Genomic DNA, 20940 nt, shown 5'->3' on the forward strand with positions numbered 1-20940 from the left:
TTTTCTGTATTTTCTCCACTCTCTCCGTCTGTCTCCCCTTCTCTCCTCTTCCCTCAATAGTATTATTCACCGAAAGTTGTCTCCTGTCGCGATGTACGCCTATCTGTCTCAAGATGGCGCTATTTAAATCGTATGCTCGACAGAATGATGTACACGAGTTTTGCCTTGGCCCCGTTTTATCAAGCTCGAGTTATGATTAATTTTATGGACTTATAATTGATTAAGGACAGTTGTGATTGACTTATGAACTTATTGATTTATGAGAGTTATAATTGATTTTACAGACTTATGATTAACTATGGTTTTTAAGAAAGCAGGGCCCCTGGATTCTGACTACTAGTAACTTAATTGTGCTGTATAAACTTTCTATACCATCGATTTTCAGCATTACTTTTTATTTTTTGTTTGTTTGTTTGTGCTTGCAACCCGTGGAGTTTGAAGAAGTGTTTCACTGATCACATTCAAAAGTAACCTGAAAAGCGACAGTGCATTGTAACATTTTCGCTTTAGATTTATTCTAAGCAGCTTGTTCTGAAAAAAAAAAGAAAACCCAAGAAGAAGAAGAAGAAGAAGAAGAAATGAAATAACACATTTTGTGCACAATGAGGTTTAAATAGGGACACGTTGTTGTTGTTACTGTTTTTGTTTAGATTTATTTGTCGTTTATCATCCCCCACAAAAAGATAATAATATATTCTACGTCAAATTTTTATCTATAAGTTGATTTTAATTCCACATTGACTTTAATTTTACCCACCACTTCAAAAAAAAAAAAAAAAAAAAGAATTTATCACAGGCAGTGCCCCGCTGTTTGGTAAAAATTAAAGCATCGAGAAACCAGCAGTTGAATAGGTCGTCCCGCGAGGCCGCACTATGAAGCCACCAAAGTTGCAGGCGAGCTGTAAGCAAACCTCTCCGACCGCGAACGCACTCAGCTTCAAAATCCTGGTTGGCTTTCTACGCTCACGGCACACCAGTCACTCCGTACAGTTATGCATCAATAACAGCGCGAGGGCCTCTGAAAAAGTCCAATTGAGAATACCAAAATAAGTCAAGTCTCTTTGCAATAATCGGGACAGATGTTGGTAATACAAATTTCTGCCGGCGTGAAATCCATCACTGTCATCATTACGCAGGTCATACATTAAAAAAGAAATGTAACTATAAAAAAGAATATATTCAAGATTGGCTGTATCGAATCAAATGAAATACAATAAACAGAACTGCATAACTAAATTATAATAATCAATGATTTAACGTAACAGAATTTCAGCATTTTGCTTGCTCATTAGAATGACATTACAGAGATCCGGTCCACGGGAGTGATAATAATTTAATCCACATTTTAGTTCCGTTGAGTTAACGTGATTGAATCAAATAAATAGCAAACATAACGAAGAAAAAGATTTTGATCGAAGAAGATATTGAACAGAAATATGCCCCAGTTTACGTGTTTTACGATTTTTTTTTTCAGTAAACAGTTAGGCCTATCACAGCTAACATATCATTTAAATGAGATAATGATCTCATAGTGTTATTTTTGATTTGTTTTCTAATCTTCGAAGAATATCATCATGAAAAATTACCAAAAGTATCCTTCACCGTAAAATAACACATTATCGTAAACTGGTGATACTATAGTTCAGCAAAGATTTCACACTTCACCCAATCAAATTGGCATAAATGAATAGGGTGTTTACTTTGTTTTTATTTCCGAAACAATAAAATCATATAAAAGATAAACAGTGTAGTGTTCAACATGACATAACTAAAACATGAATCAGGATTGAAGTATCAAAACACAATGAAAACAAGTTGACATGTGACAATGATGATAACATGTAACAGTGGATAGCCCATTTCAGATCTATCAACATGATAGATCTGTTCTTCCATGGAGTCCAAGATTTATGACCTACTCTCTAAAAAAAAATCAAGTGAAAATATTCACTCTTGAAGGAGTGAATACAAAAAAGAGTGAATTTAGAGTGAAATTGGAGTGAATTTCGAGTGAAAATGTTCATTTTCACTTATTTTGGAGTGACCTCAGGGATCACTCGAAGATTTTGGAATGATCCCTGATGTCACTCTAAAACGAGTGAAAATGAACATTTTCACTAAAAATTCACTCCAATTTCACTCTAAATTCATTCTTTTTTGTATTCACTCCTTAAAGAGTGAAAATTTTCACTCGATTTTTTTTAGAGAGTATATAATAACTAACATGTCTTTAATTCATATCAAACATAGTATCTAAAATCATTTCACAGAACAATCCCTCAAAACAACCCCTCCCTTCTCCCCCTCCCCTCCAATACTCATCTTAAATCTCTGATGATATAGGGTAATATTAATGGTATTTATATTCATCAGTTCCTTTTTGAATAATTCTACTATTTTACGGTTCAAAATTTACATATACAATCCGTTGATTTCTCTATCAAAATCAGTAAGGCTTCTGGACTGTCTAATAGACAAAGGCAGATCATTGTATAATTTACTGCCACGATATAAAAATGTACCTTTGCCATTTTGAGAATTAGGTTTCGGTAAAATCAATTTCTTATATTGTCTTAAAGAGTAACCGATTTCTTTGTAAATGAATTTATCACGTAAATAAGTAGGTGCCATTTCATGAAGAATTTTGTACATCATCAAGACATGCCTTGTGCTGCGACTTTCTAAAGTTTCCCACTTTAGATTATCATGAATTTCACTTATTGATTCATGTTCAGACGACTTTACTTTGAGAATTATCCTGCCTGCTCTGTTTTGTAGTTTCTGTAGCGTTTCTACATGACACGGATTGTGCCATACAGATCATTATTATCACCATAATAAAAATGTGGTAAAATTACGGAATTATACAATAATTTCATAGTTGATTCGTTGACGAATCCTCTCACTCTACCCCCCCAAAAAACACAACTTATCATCTTACTAATCTTTTTACGCAATTGCCCAATATGTAAGTCCCCATTTTAACTGCGAATCAATGATAATGCCTATAGTTACTTGAAGCTTCCAACTTCGTCAGGCACGTGTTACTGCAGGTGATTATTTCTTGAACACTGTCGATTTCCCATTCATATATACTTTCTTGTTTCATAAACTAATGTGCATGGAGTAATGCATGGTTTACTATCTTTTTTGTTTGTTGTTTGTTACATAATCTCATGATAGCCTTCGTGTATAATAAGCCACTGCGCAGTCTTCAAATCAAGATCTGACATTTCGACCAGACTTAATATTCAAAGACAAACTATATGGCTTCAAACTATTTATGTCATACCCGCGTTTAAATAGGGCAGAGTACACAGCGTAAATCACGTATCGTCCTTCCTATTATACTATACCCGATTTCCAACAAGATAAAACAAAAATAATGAATGAACATTGTAAACCTAATGTACTTGCTACAACGGCTTCTAGCACATCTTTCTTTGCTTAAGCTGTAGCACTAATCTATTCAATTTTGTTTAATGATCGTTATAATCAACTTACTATTCATAGCCCTGTTGCTATTAAAACGCGACAGGCCGTTTCAGCTGCTTGTGTATTCCGATCATTCTCACACAAAGAATATTGTTTTCTTTTTGATCACACATGATAACACAAAATACCATTATTATCATTCCAATGTTTTTATGCATATATGACTACGATAATACAGGGACCAATAAAGCAAATCAAATAAGATACGATCAAAATGTTTTATTCATAATTCTACCACACAATATGACTCGTTACCAATAATTTGAAATGTAGTGTTTGCAAACGCAACCAGTTTAATGATCTATTCTGCTAGAAACAATTTAGCAACAAACCCAACAACAACAACAACAACAACAACAAAAACATCAACAACAAAAACAACAACAACAAAAACAACAACAACAACAACAACAACAAAAACAACAACAACAACAACAACAACAACAAAAACAACAACAACAACAACAACAACAACAACGGCAAAAACGACGTAACAACTGACATGATTGACTTGGACAGCTCATAGGGATATTACTATAAATTGCTATAGCGCCATCTTTTGTTCGTTGACCGCTAAGGGGGGGTGACAACCTACTGTATCTGATCCATCAGGATACTAGTAATCGCAAATATTATCATCTGCGATCCATGTCTGCATCATTCGTGTAGTCGGTTGGTCTTTTGTGGTCCTGAAGTCTGAAGGGGCGTCGTAAAGCCTTCATCTCTATCAAAATTCAGGCGCACCAACTCCGAATAAAAAGGGAAAAAGAGAAATTAAGAAAAATATTTCTAGACTTATGACGTACCTCGTTTGCCCTCTTACGCCATAAGACAGACTTCAGCGTTTCTTCAAGCATGAATGCTCAGTTTTTTTTTGTTTTTTTTTTTAACACGTTGTCTAACTGCATTATAGCTGGGGTATAGCAGCTGTCATACCAATATGTTCTTCTATTAATGCAAGCACAGTTCACCTTTATTTCTGCATATATGTTTAGTTTTGAGTTAAAAACTCGTTATGTAGTTGATTACTGTTGCCATTTCCTGCTGCACAAGTGAATTACAACATTTGTAACTGTGATTAATGACAATATTTTGTAATGCAACTTGTAATGCAACTACCAAGCATTACATGCTGAAAGCGCAGGCTGAAATAAAGTACTTCCACAATTAAGAAAATACACACACACCAGGGGCGGATCCAGGGAGGACCGCAACCGGCGCACGCCCCCCCCCCCCCCTTTATTTTTTTGTTGAAACAAAAGAAATAAAAAGAAAAAAAAAATGGGGGAGGGGTGCGTGCGCCCCCCATTGTAAACGCGCCCCCTCTTTACGGAATTCCTGGATCCGCCCATGCACACACACACACACACACACACACACACACTTTTTTTTGTTTTTCAACGCAAAACAACACAAGAGAAAGAGAAAAAAAAGAAGAAGAAGAAGAAGAAGAGGAGGAGGAATGAAGGAAAGGAAAAAATGAAGAAAAGAAAAAGTGGAATACTATGGAAACATTACTATTTTCATAAAAGTCACAGACGTCGCACATAGCTTCAGACTGTGGTTTATTCAACGAAGTCTCAAAATATTCCCATTTTTGTAAATGTACATGTAACTTCCCAGCCTTGGTCGCAAGGATTTTTTCCTCATTTATTAATTCAACAATAATCTTTTGCATCTTTTCTCCAGTGGGTAACTTATTTCCCGTTCTAGATTTAAAAATGATGTATTTTGTTAAGATAATCAAAGTATTTACACATTTTGATCTATTTGAATAACCAGAGATTCCCCCAAATATATCTCTCCAATCCATATTCCTTAACTCATTTATATCAAAATAATTAATTATGAATTCCCATAACGGTTTCACTTTAACACAGTGTAAAAATAAATGCAGATAAGTTTCAGGCTCATGTTGGCAGAAGGAACAAAGGCTGTCTGTTACAAAACCAAACTTCATTAAACGCTCCTTAGTGTAAACTACGCCATGTAACATCATAAATTGAAATTCTCTATATTTTCTTATCAATGTACACTTACTCGGTTTAATAAAAAGATCTTTTATTTCTTTGTTTGTATAATCATAGCTACTGTGGTAATCTTTAATTTGTAAAACATAAGATGACTGTAAATCTTCCACCATAGCCTCATATATTTTTCTCGATTTTAAAACTTGCAAATTTACTCTCTGACCAGAAAAAAATCAATTTTAAGTCAAAGTTTGTGGAATCAACTTGCTGAAGTGTACCTGCTCTCATAGAGTCCTTCCATTTCTGGGGTATAGCATTAAATATATCATTCAGTTTAAGCAATTCTTCTACCTTAAAACCAAGACCCAAGCTTTGAAAATGTGACTGAGATCTCAAATGACCGTTATCTAATATATCTTGTATTGTAATTATTCCTGCATCAAATAAATCTCTATGAAAAAAAACATCCTACCTGCTATGCGTACACTCCTATTATTAAATATTATTGGATTTACAACCTCATTTTCCAATTGTATATTTATAGATATCGAGCCAAACCTTCAATATTTCCGAATAAAAAGGTGGTACATTATCTGTCATAATAGATGAATCAAAGTCACACATAAACAGGAATCTACCTCCTACAGTACTAAAACAGAAGTCAAAAAATAATTTCCACCCAACTTCTTTTTCTCCATATAGAAGGCGTTTTAGCCACATAATACGTTGTGCCTTAACAAATAACCGAAAGTTCGTCATTCTTAAACCCCCAAACTCATAATCTTGATACATAATATTTCTCTTTATACGGTCTTTGCCATGCCATAAGAAATCAAAGGTAATTTTTTTGACTTCTGAAAATACCCACTGAGGAACAACAATAAGTGATGCTACATAATTTAATTTTGACAAGGCGAATGTTTTCATAAGATGTATTTTTCCCATAAGTGTTAAATCTCTTTCTTTCCACCATCCTAAAAGACTTTTTATCTTACTTAATATTTCTTTAAAATTTAAATTCTCTTTTGCCTTAACATCTAAGGAAAAATAAATTCCTAATATTTTTATTTCTTGGACAAAATTCCCAAACAAATGAATATTTGGCCTATCTTTTTCCTCCCCAAGCCATAAGAAATTAGTCTTCCCTTTATTTATTTTGAGACCACTTATTTTCCCAAATTCACCAAATAAAAATTGTAACCTTTTAATTGAACCCTCATCTTTCACAAACAAAGAAATATCATCCGCGTATAAAATTTGTTTTATTTCATTTTGACCAAATTTAATTCCATTAATATCCTTATCTTTTCTAATAGCTCCAGCTAAAGTTTCCATAGGTAATAAAAATATATATGGAGACAGAGGATCACCCTGCCTCACATCCCGTTTGATATTAAAGTACCCCGTTGAGTTTCCACCGTTCATAACACAGCTACTGATATCCGTGTACAAGACTTTAACCCAAAATTGAAATGAATTCCCGAAACCAAATAATTGCAGAATTTTAAATAAAAAGATATGCGCTACCGAATCAAATGCTTTCTCAAAGTCCACCGCAACTAGATAACCGCAAGGATGTTCCAATGCATGAAAAAGAATGTAATCTATTATTCTTATAACAGCTTCTCCGATATTTCTGTTTTTCATATAGCCTACTTGATCATGATGAATAATTTCCGGTAACACCTTTTGAATCCTTTAAGCTAATATTTTTGATAAAATCTTATAGTCAACATTTAACAAAGTAATAGGTCTATAGTTTTGAACATACATACCATCTTTACCTTCCTTCTCTATAAGTGTAATTACTCCTTGCTTTTGAGATGTAGACAGTTCCCCCTATTATATGCCTCATTTAGCGTTTCAACTAAAATATCTCCTAAAACTGGCCAAAAAGTATTATAAAACTCCACAGTAAATCCATCATTTCCCGGAGACTTATTAACTTTCATTTCCTTCAAAACTTCATAACATTCATTTTTAGTTACTTCACCTTCACATAAATTCACCTTCACATAAATTCACCTTCACACACACACACACACACACACACACACACACACACACACGCACACACACACACACACACACCATAATTTTGAAGAGTTAGATGTCAGTCAGTCAAATCAGATGAAAATTAGGGAAGTTATGAAACTGTGAGGTTGCTCTAATTTTCAGTATACATACGCACACAAAGTCATGGAATTTCCACTTTCTTGATCAAACGCACAGTGACGGAATTTGCCCCACGGTTGGAAATAGATCTGATTGATCACTATAATTATTTTTAAGGTAGTAAGCCAGAAATAACGTTAAGTTTTGCATTGAAATACTAGAAAATTAAGATTTTAAAATGTTCGCCCCTATTTTTTTTTGTACAATGAAAAATTGTGAGGTGATGATCTTTGATAGACATTGAAAACTTAGACCATTTTGTGGTTACAATAATCGAAATCGACTAATCCCCATATAGACCTGCGTGCAGGTATACCTTTGGGGGTATGGATAGGGAGACCTAAAAAAGTCGCTTCCGAATAATCTATCCTATGACATGAATAATATGGCTCGTACTTATGGTTCCAAGGGACCAGTGTAAGCTCTTCGATATCTTCTAAATTTGAGTCAAGTATAGACTATTTTGATGAAAAAAAAAAATCGCTTCCGCATAATTTATCCTATCACGTGACATAATGACTAGTGCCTTCCGGGAGTTTGATTATTATCATTTTTTATTTTACACCACTGAATACACCAATTGACCTCGATAAAAAAGTGTAACTTCTGACGAACAGATGGAAGTTCCATCAAATTTGGACCAATGTGAATATGAAAAGGATAGAATCATAAATCATAAGTGTTTTTCATTCAGTTTCAGTTTGATTGTATTTCTGCATAACTTATATTTCCACGGAAATCATATGAAAATGACGACACGCGTATCTGACAACAACAACAACACATGCACATATAAAACATTACATTCATAGTATTACAATCACAACTGTAGAATAATCTTTTAAGTATTTTGAAATATGAAATTAAAGAAATGAACGATACATTTTGTTTCCAGGTAAAGAAGGGAAGATGTTAAGAGCCTGCCAACTGTTTGATAGCGTTGTCAAAAGTATAGGCCTAAAATGAATTTGAAGATAGCCATGAAAGCATATCCTCACAATTCGCAGGTTGTACACAACACCATAGATCCGTTTGTTAGCATGACATTTGTATACAATTACTTATATAGGATTAAGCTTTAGGTTGTGATTTAGGTTTTGTGTGATGTGAGGATTAGGATTAGGGTTAGCCAGAGTTATGTCCCGGGTAGAATTTAAGATAGTTTAGCTTAGCGCGCAGATATTTGGGAGTAATATAGGCCCTTATATTGTCTCAAGAGTAAATGTCATTCATCAGTTAACTATTGCTGGGTTATAGCTCTGTTCATCTGGTTAAGTTACTGGCTGTCGTCTATTTACTCAACGTCATTTTGACCAATGAACAGACAGTTTCCCACACCATCGTTCTGTAAAAGTAAAAAGTAAAAGTAAAAGTAAAAACTAAAGTAAGGCTTCGGCGCCTCCTCGACACGCGAACGCTCACAGTACCGAGTCGTTGAAGTTTGAAAAAGCAACAAACCGTACGATGGTTACCAAGAACAACCTCTCGACTCCTCGACAATTATATGACCACCGTTTCAGTAGGAGCATGTGGCAAAGGTTAGGGGGTGTGTCCTCGTCTGCTGGTATAAAAGCCGAAAACTGGAAAACCAGCAGAGAAGGTTCTCTGTCCACCTTTCCGAGAAAAGAAAATACCCCCTATTAACCATCTCTCTCCTGTTAGCCTAGATTTTCTTCTCTTTCTCTTTCTATCTAGCAAATCTCAAAAAAGGAAAATGAATATTTCCGTACAGTTTGAGCATGAACGAAGTTCGAAGGCGGATGTATGGCGATTGTTTATGGTGGCACACACAGTGAAAAGTTTTAGAGCAGTAACATGACATGACGTCATTATATCCTCTTCCATAACACCACCGTCCTATTTTTCGTGAGAGCATGCATGCAGCTCCGCTATCATCGGTTGCACAGATGTGTGTGGAGCTTGCTAGGGTTAGCATTTTGGTGCATTACGTCAAAGCTTGTACGTACGGTGTACGCACACCATGCTGGACTGGTCCATCGATGGTATACTAGTAGTAGCTCGCTCCCTACCAATACCTATACCATCATATACACAGCTTTATCGTGACAGTGTTGTAAGCTACATAGACAGTAAGCTGCCTGATGATACCACTGCACCGGGTCGGACGAGCAAAAGATGGCGACTGACCTTGCAAAGTGGACTCTGCTTGTGCACGTTCTTCTAATAACGTGTACCTTAGTGCATCCCATTCGGGTCGGATCCAGAGCAAAAACCTTACACTTCCCACCCCAGTCAGACGATGATGGAATAAGGAGAATAAGGCGAAGCGTCTCGGCCGATGATGACGCCTCCGTTGACAGTCCTCGATCTCGTGTTGCCCGGCAGGCCACGGGCTCCAGTGGCGCCGGGGGTTTGGGCGATGACAATAGCAATATTCGTGTCACAAAGGTTAGTCAACAAGTCACTGTAGTCGGAGAATCAGGAAGCAATTCGTAATAGAATCTAGACTAGGTCTATGTGATGGCTGATTGTGTAACAACATATTGCTCAGCTTTACCCCCCCCCCCCCCGAAGGTGTTTTCTTGCGAATCGTCATTTAATTAAGAAGTGCATCGTAACAATTAATGTTTAATAAAATTTAGTCAATACATTTTGATATTCGATTGAGAACCTCGGAACCTCTGCCAGCATTAACATTTAAAGTCATTTTTACACAAGGAAGTCTTAGGTTCCCACTAAATATGTTACAGGGCTAGGGGATTCTGTGCGAAGCCAAATGCAGCAGTCTCCGCTTCGTGGAGCATACCAAGTATCTCCGGCTTTAATAGCAAGATACAGACCGATCTTTTGCTTGGTCAACATTTTATTTCACCCAGTAGTGCCAGTCAGTGTATTGTGCATGATAGAGCGTGCTTGTAAATGGTGTACTATGTACTGTACCAGTACCTTCATTAATAATGAAGCTTTTAGATCTAGATAGAATCGTAATGTTTTTTTCCATAGACCCTAGACTACAAATAATTTTTGAGAAGACATGAAATTAATAAAAAGTGATGACATGAATAGTGCTAGTGGTGGATTTGTCCAACCTATCTAATATAAAATGCATCACATTGTGCTCTGTGTGTTTGTTTGTTTGTTTTTTGCATTGCAGGCCGATATCAATGACCCCCATCCTGAGCTAATAGTGCACTGGGCAGGGGAGAACAGCGATGTCATCCTGTGCCTAACACGCAGCATCACACAAACCGCAGCTTCGACGAGTAATGTGTACATTTCCACAGATTATGGTGCTTCTTTCGATGAAGTCACCACCCAGATGGCGAATTCCTACTCAGGAGTGGCGCCGATTTATGACCGCTTCTACAGCAGCAAGGCTGATATTGAAAGAGTAAGTCTGTGTGCTTTAAATTTATGTACTGTAGAGCATGATATTTTCGTGGCATGACATTTTCGTGAATTGGAACCGACAGCCATTTTCGCGGCATGAAATTTCCGCGAGTTACCTCATAACATTCAATGCATAGTGTAGACAAGAACTTTCATGTGCATTTTAATTTCACGAATCTTGGCCCTCGCAAAATTCACAAAATTAAATTGCACATGAATATTCTCTTTCAACATATTTTCCCATAACGGCCACTAAAAGAGAAGCACTCAAACAGCAATGTGTACTGACACATTGGAGAAGTTTCACAAAAATTATACAATCCGTTCAGAAGTAATACATTTTTAAAGATTTGGTGCAGCCATTGCTGGATGAGAAGCCTACAAGACTTTGTGACGTCAAATATGGAAAAACAAAGTAAAGAAAATATAAAGAACATTCAATATTTGTATTTACACATTTTTTTTTTTTTTGCATTTAAGGAAAGAGTACTTCACTGTACCTCTTTCAGACAGCAGTACAGTCGAGGGAATGTACGCCTTTCATTTTAAAAAAGAAGAAATTTTATGTTCTTTACATACGTATGTTGTTTCCATATGAAAATGACATCATGAATTGTACATTTAATCTTCTCTTCCAGGGATGGCAGCACCAAAAGTTTAAAAATTCATAACTTTTGAATGGATTGTTCAATTTTCCTAAAATTTTGCTGATGTGCTCTTCTGTACTTGATTGCTACTTTCACTCAATCCAAGTGTGTACATTCGGGTTGAGCAAAATACCAAGGATTGATACATGTAGTTTAATAGAGGTTGGCATAAAGTCCATCTGAAGGACTAGGAAATTATAACAACCAAGTTCCTCGCCGTATCAGTGTATGGCCTTGGACTTGAACCAGAGGCCCAATCTGCACTGTTATGTACGGTCATACAATGTATTTACACTGAACCACAATGCCCTTTCAGTACATGCTATGCGCATGTGAGGGAAACATAGATATCAAAGTTAACAAGAAATGATAGGAATAAACATTAATGATGATGACTTCGTTGTTTGTATCATACTGTATGTATCATATCTGCTATGCCTCTACCATGTTAGTACTTTGTGACACCTTTTCCGATGACTCACTTTACATACAGTATCATTCCAGTATGTAGCTTCCTGTGTAAACTCCCTTTTAAAGGCCCAGGGATTGCAACCTAATTTTCCTGGTGTTGCAGGGCAAGTCCAAGCTATTTTGCACCAGTAACGCGTGGGACATCACAAGAAGATTTAGCCCTATATTGCATTGTGAAGATTGAAACTTCATATGTTGGGTTGCTTTTGATAGCTAGTAGGTATCTTCATTCAAAACAATAGAAATAATGAGAATCACGTGTTCAATATTTAATTTATGCAAATTTATTCTCCAGTAACGCGTGGGACCACAAAAATTGTCCTTTTTTTCTTCTTTTACTTTTATCTCAATTATTGTGAAAATACTTGGTATACTATAAAATCATTACAAACATCTTTTCCTACAACAATTACTGTACCTGAAACAAAACATTTCAGAAAAAATCATGAAACTGTTTTCTCTCAAGGTCAATTATAGAAAGATAGGTATAGTAACGCGTGGGACAAGTAACGCATGGGACATTTTTGTCACTATGAATATTGTGATGTGAATTGCACATTTGCTCAGAGAAACTTTAATATGGGGTACTGATTATCTAAATAGATGTATTTCTAATAAATTCTTGCAAATTCAAATGATTTAGACCCACCAAAACAATAGATATAATAAAAAATATGAAATGCCTGTGTTATCCTTTATTTTTTGACATTTGACTTTGAATGTGACCTTGAAAATAGCATGTAATGATCTTTTGTGAATTATTTATCCAAAGTGGAGTTTTTCACCAAATTTCAAGTCAGAATTCAGAAAATTAAAAAAAATCCCTCAATAATGTACACATTTCCCATAGAAGACTAAGATTTAGTACACTTCCATTGACTTGTACACAAATCGTCCCACGCGTTACTAAAATGTCCCACGCGTTACTAAATCTAATTGAAAATTGTAAGTATGAGATTTATCAGACTAACTTTTTATCTCTTGGATATGATTAGGTCCATTGTGAATTTGGACTTTTGAAAGTTTCAGGTCAATTAAATCATTAACTTCTATGCAAATGAGAAATAATGACCTAAAAAAGTAACGCGTGGGACATGCTAATTTTGGCCCATCCCTCATTTGCATATTTAATCAGTTGAGAAACTGAAAATCACAGTCATGATAACTTGTTAGTCAGACTTAAGGTCACCATACTTATTTTCATAAAAACTTGTAAAAATTAAAAGATATATTTTAAAATGCAGAATTTTTGAATGTCCCACGCGTTACTCTAAATTTTAATTTATGCAGATTAATTAATTTATTGCTGGTTATGCGGAAGGATTTTTACTTTTTCTTTTTGAAATTCATGTATTTTAACTTCTTAGCTTTAAAATGATACCAAGTTTATGTAGATTGACCCATTTTGAATTTTCAGTCTTGTGTGATCAAATAGCTTGGACTTGCCCTGCATCGCAATTTACTGTGCATTTTTACATCCTTGCACAAAAAAAAATTAATTGTTGTGTAGCAGTTTTCTTCCATAGAAGTGTACAGGATACAATTTAAAATATTGTTCATCAGATGAAATTGCTTATCAAATTTAAGTTGGAAAATTATTCCCTGGATTGTAACCTCATCAAATATCAATTATGTATTACTAACTAGTGCTTAGTAAATTATTGCAATATTCATGTATAATTACGTACATTGTAAAATGATTTAATTCTTTTTCAGTTTTATGGTTGTTACTTGTGTGTGTGTGTGTGTGTTTTAATCTGTACTGCATACTGTAGATTCCTTGTTTCCTATTTCAACTCTGAGCGGTAAATTCACGTCATGAATCAAAAGTTTATTACCAGTATATACATGTAGTGTGATAAAACTTTTGGCCACAATGTGTTGATTCTCTTTTGAATCAAGTGTTTAGAGTAGTACATGTATACTCTTTTCCTACATGTAGGCCTGCAACTGTATGATGATATGAGAAGGTGTGCAGTTGTAAAGAAAGGGGAAGATACAATGAAGCAGGTTGGACAACAGTTTGCTATAATACAAATGTGATATTAAAATGTCAAACACACCTTTTAAAACAGAGACTGTTAAATGACCACAAAGCTTTCTTAGAGGCTTGCCTTAGGTACATATTTGTATACAATGTGCAAGTATTCCCAACAACCATGGTGTAATGCATGCGAACTACAAGGTTTATATTCTATTAAAAGTATTGATACATGTGCATTGATTACACTTGTGCATTATGTACAATACATTGTTTGTATGCTCCTCGTATAATACAGCCTCACATACACGTTGTACATGCCATATCACTACTGTATGTGCAGGTTGATAGAAAAGCTTAATGTACATTGTAGGTACATGTACATGGAAAAATGATTATGATATCTGCATACATGTCAAGAGTATTTTTTTTTTAATGACCTGTTGAGACTGTATGAGGCACACCAATACACGTACTGTGTACATGTACCTGTTCTCCTATATAATAGTGTTTTACAGACTATATCACACTGTACAGACTACAATACCATTGTGTGGAGTTCGAGTGCTTTATTATTTATTGAACTCATGCATACAGTATTTGTCTTTCATGCAAGAGTGAGCATTTTGCTATATTTTTTTTTACACAGAGTCTGCAATTCCTCGCTTGTCAGAATAGCATGATGTACAGTGCTCTCAATAGAAGTGCAAAATAATATCTCTATACAGTTCTACATTGTGAATAGTGATGCATGTCATGACTTTTTTTTTTTTAATCCACTCTGAAGGAGAACTCCCCTACAAGTTCATTTGAAAGCGTGTAGCTTCATTCTAGACAGCATAGAGACCTTTCAGAAGCAGTTTTGAATCTGAAAAAAACAGAGGAACACTCGTGTACAAACTGATCCCGTGCAATGTAGGAACATGACCTCCTAAAACAGTACACGGCCCTTGTATAAGTCTATCAAGGGGCAAGTCCAAGATAACACGCGCGTTACGTATGGGACATTCAGAGACTTTTATGACCTGAAAAATAGTGTTAATGGCTTTTGATCATATTAAACTTTATCATGGTGATTGATATCTAGGAGAAAAAACTTGTATAATCATGCAAAAAATAGAGAAAAACGACCCTCACAATTATATTCTAGAAGAGAAAATATGTGCTGTTACGTATGGGACCAGAAAAATTTTGTTTTTTTGAACATTTTTTTCAACCTCAAAATTCTCTAAAAGTATTTCATTCCACAACTTGTAACTCACTGTGATGAAAGTCACAACACTCAAAATTATCACAGGTAAGTTTTGTGTCATTAGGTAAAAAGCTCTAATTACAGGTTCTAATTAAAGACAGACGTGAGGTGTTACGTATGGGACAGTTACGTATGGGACAGTTTGTCCCCCATTCATTTAGTGTGTGAAAAACCATGTTTATGGGTATTTCGCATAATTATTGAAGTAAAATCAGTTGAAACTACTCAAATACTGATCCAGATTGTCAAGGAAACAATATTTCCCAAATATATACCATATTAATCATATTCAATCATATTTTTATATTTTTATGACCAACCTGAGTATGCATGCCCTTTGTTCCCCATTCGTTTAGTGTGTGGAGAGACATGTTTATGGGTATTTTGCAAAATAATTTTGCAAAATACCCATAAACAATTTTTTGCATAATTATTGAAATGGAATCAGTTGAAACTACTCAAATACTGATCCAGATTGACAAGGGAACAATATTCCCCAAATATTTACCATCATAATCATATTTAATCATATTCTATATTTTTATGACCAACCTGAGTATGTATGCCCTATTTTTATCAGGATAGTTACTACTGAAAAATTGAATAGTTTAAAGTCTTTACTTCCATTGATGAAGGGCAGTTTGCCATTTTGTTTCAATAAAAAACAACTTGACACAAGAAATATTAATTTTTATACAATGTAAATAAGCAATACCTGCTGCGTGGAACCCCAGTGATCGAGTAGATGTCTGTCTAGCAGTCAGGTCATTGATTCGAGTCACACCTCAGTATGTATACCCATGAATTTTGTTGTGGCTATTATTGAAACGTAAATAAGGACAATTTGTGTATCACTTGCAATTAAAAAAAAAATCATTTTACTTTATATTCTGTTTAAATATTTATATCACAACCATTTCAAATTGGATCTCCATCACTAAACTTTGAATTCCTCTAGTCTTAGGATTGTATGCTCTTTAGTAATTCATATAATTGGTTTCCAATCATCTCATTAAATGTTGGAAACTGAATCCCCATTTCTACAAAAAACTATACCATCCCTTTAATGCTGATTTTTCATTGTGTATTTTGCCATTTTCCCCTCCCCCTTTCTGAAAATTGTTCAATCAAGGACATGTATTGTTTAAAGTGTCTATAACTCAAAAAGTAGCGACAATGTTGGGATGCTTTCTTCAGGATGATTGACCATTTGTGTACTGAGAGACCTTCCCAGCTAGCTACTATGCATTTACATGCATTATGTATGAGGATGTCCCATACGTAACGCATTTGTCCCATACGTAACATTATTTCAATGCCTAATAAAAAATATTCCTTTTACTGTTTTTTCTTTTTTCTATGGTATTTAATTTCTCTAAACAATAAATTAGAACTTTCCAAAAGGGCATTAATATAACCTTAGCAATTTCAGAAAAAACCTAAAAAAATGACCTCAATTTGTTACGTATGGGACATCTCATGATAGGACACGAGCTAATTTGCATAATCATTTGCATAATCCCTAAATTTTCATACCAAGTTAAACTATTTGATGAACTTCTTATGTCCACATATTAATCAAATATCATTTGCTTTCCTTTGAATTAATATGAATTTTTATAAATGTCCCATACGTAACGCTGTGTTTCACATTTATGCAAATGAAGCCCTTGAAATTTGCATAAATTTACGTAATATAATTTTTTCCTCCATGGAAATCAAAACTTCAACTCATAAGCTTCAAAATGATACCAAACATATCAATATTGAGCAAAGATGAAATTTTGCCTTCTGAGGGGACCTTATCTTGGACTTGCCCCAAGGGATGGTATACATGTAGTTTTGGTTTTGGATGGTGAATTCAGATTTTAAGTTTTTATAGAGTAATTAGAAATCATTATGAAATACAATGTATAAAAGAGTTTTAATACAAAAAGAGGTACCGGTATTCAAAGTTTATTTGCTGAAAATCAGTTCTGAAATGGCCAAGACATCCAAAAACAGAATAAACAAAGTGTTTGCAATTAAAGGTGGGCCCCAGCTTTTATTAGGATCGCTTTGTTTTGGATACGGTGTGTATCTCAGCCATTTCAAAACCAATTTTAATCAAATGTTGAATCCCTCTTGGAATTACATGTTCTTAAAACACATTTTCTTAAAACACATTTCATACAAATGTATAGAGGTATCTCAGTATCTCACCAAAAATGTTAGAAACCTTAAAGTTAGGTCTCAACCAAAACTGTTGTATGATCCCTTTAATGTGCTGTGATTTATCATAGGTGGCATTCCCAGAAAATGACCAGGTTATTGTCAGAAACTTATCTGAGATCAGACTACTGGTATATAGTCTCCCTCATTTTGCTGTAGACTTCCTGATAGTCTCTCTCTCTTTCTCTCTTCATGTCTGGATTAGAGAATCTTACATTGTATATTCCACATACTAAGAATGTTGCAATAGGATTGGTCCAGAGCTGATCACGTGATGAAGCGTAGTTTTGCCCATCACATCACCTGAGAAGAAAAGTTTGTTACACTCTATGTTGATAGTCTCTTTTATTTCGCTGATCTCCACACAGTCCACACAGCCCTATAATGCAAGATGAGTACGCGTGAAATAAAAGTGCGTTGCACTGTGGACTATCATATGACCTACAATTAGGTCACTTGATAGTACACAGTGCAACGCACTTTCACTTCGGTGCTGCGCGGTGCGCGCAGCGCGCAGGAAATTCATTGTTTTGTCATCTACGCATACAGGTAGCCTTTAATAGCCCTAAGGATACCTAAAGACAGCTACATTGTAAAACGGTTTCAGATGTGGAATAAAATGGGAATTTGTAGGACCCTAGATGTGGAATATAAAGCAAACTAATCAACTTTTAGTTTCAGGCAATGAGACAAACTACAGTACGCGCAATAGAAAACGCCCGACGAAAGTGCGTCCAAATTTCGTACCAACGCTTTTTTCGTTGTTGATTTCGTCGGGGACGTTTTCAACGCTTTTTGCGTCCAGACTTCATGGACGGATTTTGGACGAATTCAACGAATTCAACGAAATCCCCGAACGCTTTTCCGAAGCTGTGGACGCATTCAACGCTTTCAGCGCTTTCAACGCTTTCAACCCTTTACACGCGATCACACACACACAGGAAAGTTAGCTCTAATCGCGAATTGCTAGCTCTTCTTTCGTCGAAGTTCTCTAGGTTTCCCGTCCATTTCTCTCATTTTCTCTCTTTTGCTTTCGTATCATTGTTTCCCTTTCTTTTCAGAGTACAATCATACTTTAGAGAGTATTTTTTCTCATTTTTATTAAGTGATTACCGTGTTTGCCACAATTTGGGGTGAGTTTTTGTTCGAGTGTTTGTTGAGTTTTTCGATTGAACGATGTGTCGATTATCTTCGTGTGTGCGAGAATATCGTACCCACTCGTTTGTTTCCGTGTAAGTATTTTTACCGTAAAGTGTCTTCATCGTTCGTCTTCACGCATCGGGTTTTCACCCTAGTTTTCCTCATCGTAGTTTTCCACATCCATTTTTTTTTCCGGTGCAAGATACTCTGTGTATTTTCTGCTACGGTAAAATGCCATCGTCGATATTTTTTGTGTATTCATCGTAGTTTTCCACCTCCATTTCATTTTTGTGTGCAAGATGTGTAGCTAGGTCTGCGATGTCTGTAGCCCCGGAGACCGCGCCGCCAGGCGCGGTCCTGGCGGCTTCCCCGCAGTTTCGCTTATGTTAGTTCAAGTATTCTGTGTGCGCTTGTGCAAGTGATTGTGAATTCTGTGAACATCGGTGAGCTGCTTATAAGACATCATTTTGTGCATCACAAGCAATGAAATGCATCAAACAGTCGCCGATGATAGTCATTTAGGTTTCATCGACCCATGTAAGTATTCCTAGTAGTTTCTGTTGAAAAATTAAGGAAATATAGCGCCGCAAAGGCACCCGTTTGTTCAACATGAAGATCTTTTATGGGAGCACGGCGCAGTAACGATGTCTGAATCGTTTACAGATGTGTTTTGTGAGAGTATTAACCACGATGATTTTGAGGATTTTGAGGGTTTCGCGGTGGATGAGATCGACTGGAATGATAGTGATAATGATAATGAATCTACACTATCTAGTGGTGTTGATATAAGAGCTCTTATGATGATGCAATTTATTTCGTGTGACCGACCATCATGACGTTGGCGATGACGAGTACGAAACGAGTAGCCTATACATGTACAATGTAGGCCTGTAATGATCTAAGACGAGAGTGACACTGACGACATGGCCTGGCCCTGGGGGCTGTTTTAGTGTTGCCTGCTGTGTAGGTGTTCCATTCTATCCTTTCAGTTTTCTTTCTATCACTTTCTTCTTTTGACCCTGGATGAAAAAAAAAAAACCCTATCTTGCCATGTAAAGACAGAACACATACCATCATGAAATATCATGACATTACTAAAGTAATAAAAGAAATAAGTAAGCGATGAAAATTCTTGTTTGTAAAATCATAAATCAAAGGTGATTTCATATGAACCAGCTCTTTGAAACGTATTTAATTTGCCTATTGATACTTGCTTTGCAAGTATACATTTTCTCTCCCATGGACTTTGTGTCCCCCCCCCTTTTTTTTATGTGCTTTAATGATTATTCTAATTTGTTTTGTCAATATCATCATTATTGCTGTATTAATATTACCATACTTTGATATGGTTAATTGCATTTGTTGATTGACTCTAACTTTCATTTTGTTGCCTCCTCTTGGTACTTGTACAGATCCTTTCTAGGGCTTGCTGTTTGCTCACCCCCCCCCCTTTGCTGTTGCTATTTCACTCTTTACCTTTCTTTGTCTCTCTGTTGTTCCTTATCTTGTTTGATGTTGCCTCCATATTCATCCTTTTCCTTCAATGGTTGCCCCCTGGCCCTCACGACCATTACTAACCTTCCCCTGCCTTTTGTCTGTCCATCCTCCTGCTCTAATCCCCCTCCCTTGCCCATGCTCCTTGCCCTTGACATCCTACCCTCTCCTTTTGTTTTCTTTGTTCCTTGTCCCTTGCCTGTTCCTGACTGTTCTTGTTGTGTGAAGTCGCTTTACATGTGTGTGGTTGCTTTTTCTGCCTATTTGCCATTTTGCTTCTGACGAAGATTCTGCTATATGATCGAAAACTTAGGTCCCTTTTGACTCTATCCTAAAAACATTCATGTACACTCCCAAAACTTGCTGGGCTAGTAATGAAAACTTCCATTATCTAGCAGGGGAGAGGGAATGCTTTCATTTTCTCAAGAGAGCTTTTGTGTGAGAGAATGCAAAACTTGATTGAGTGTTGCCAAGTTGTTTTCAAACTTCTTCATTTTATTTGATCTTAAGCATAATCACTTTCGTAAGTACATGTACAGTATTACGATTTCTTCTCCCCTGACTGTAATCGGAAAGTTTGCCATAAGGACGATCGCTAATGTGTTTGGATGTGCCGATATGCGAAACACGTGGTTCAAAAGAATGCACCATGTGCTACTTACAGTTGTACTGCCTTAAAGGTTACTGCAAGTTGAATGGATCGAATGCGCCATAGGCTTAGTTACGGTAAACAGTTTACGTTCGATGCGAATA

The 20940-nt window shown here is 35.8% G+C and overlaps 1 protein-coding gene across 1 annotated transcript in view; it reads left to right on the plus strand.

Annotated features, from left to right (window-relative positions):
• Positions 1-9736: 9736 nt before the first annotated feature.
• Positions 9737-20940, plus strand: part of LOC139724910 (sortilin-related receptor-like) — a 140774-nt gene continuing 129570 nt past the window's right edge. The window contains exons 1-2 of the mRNA XM_071636033.1: positions 9737-10049; positions 10756-10992. Of these exons, the coding sequence (XP_071492134.1) occupies positions 9777-10049; positions 10756-10992 (510 nt within the window). The 5' untranslated portion in view covers positions 9737-9776. The remainder of the gene's footprint in view (positions 10050-10755; positions 10993-20940) is intronic.

Source organism: Diadema antillarum, unplaced genomic scaffold, assembly GCF_040938485.1.
Source record: "Diadema antillarum isolate AM-2024a unplaced genomic scaffold, OU_Dant_1.0 seq00000003_RagTag, whole genome shotgun sequence".
In the NCBI taxonomy this organism is placed as follows: Eukaryota; Metazoa; Echinodermata; class Echinoidea; order Diadematoida; family Diadematidae; genus Diadema; species Diadema antillarum.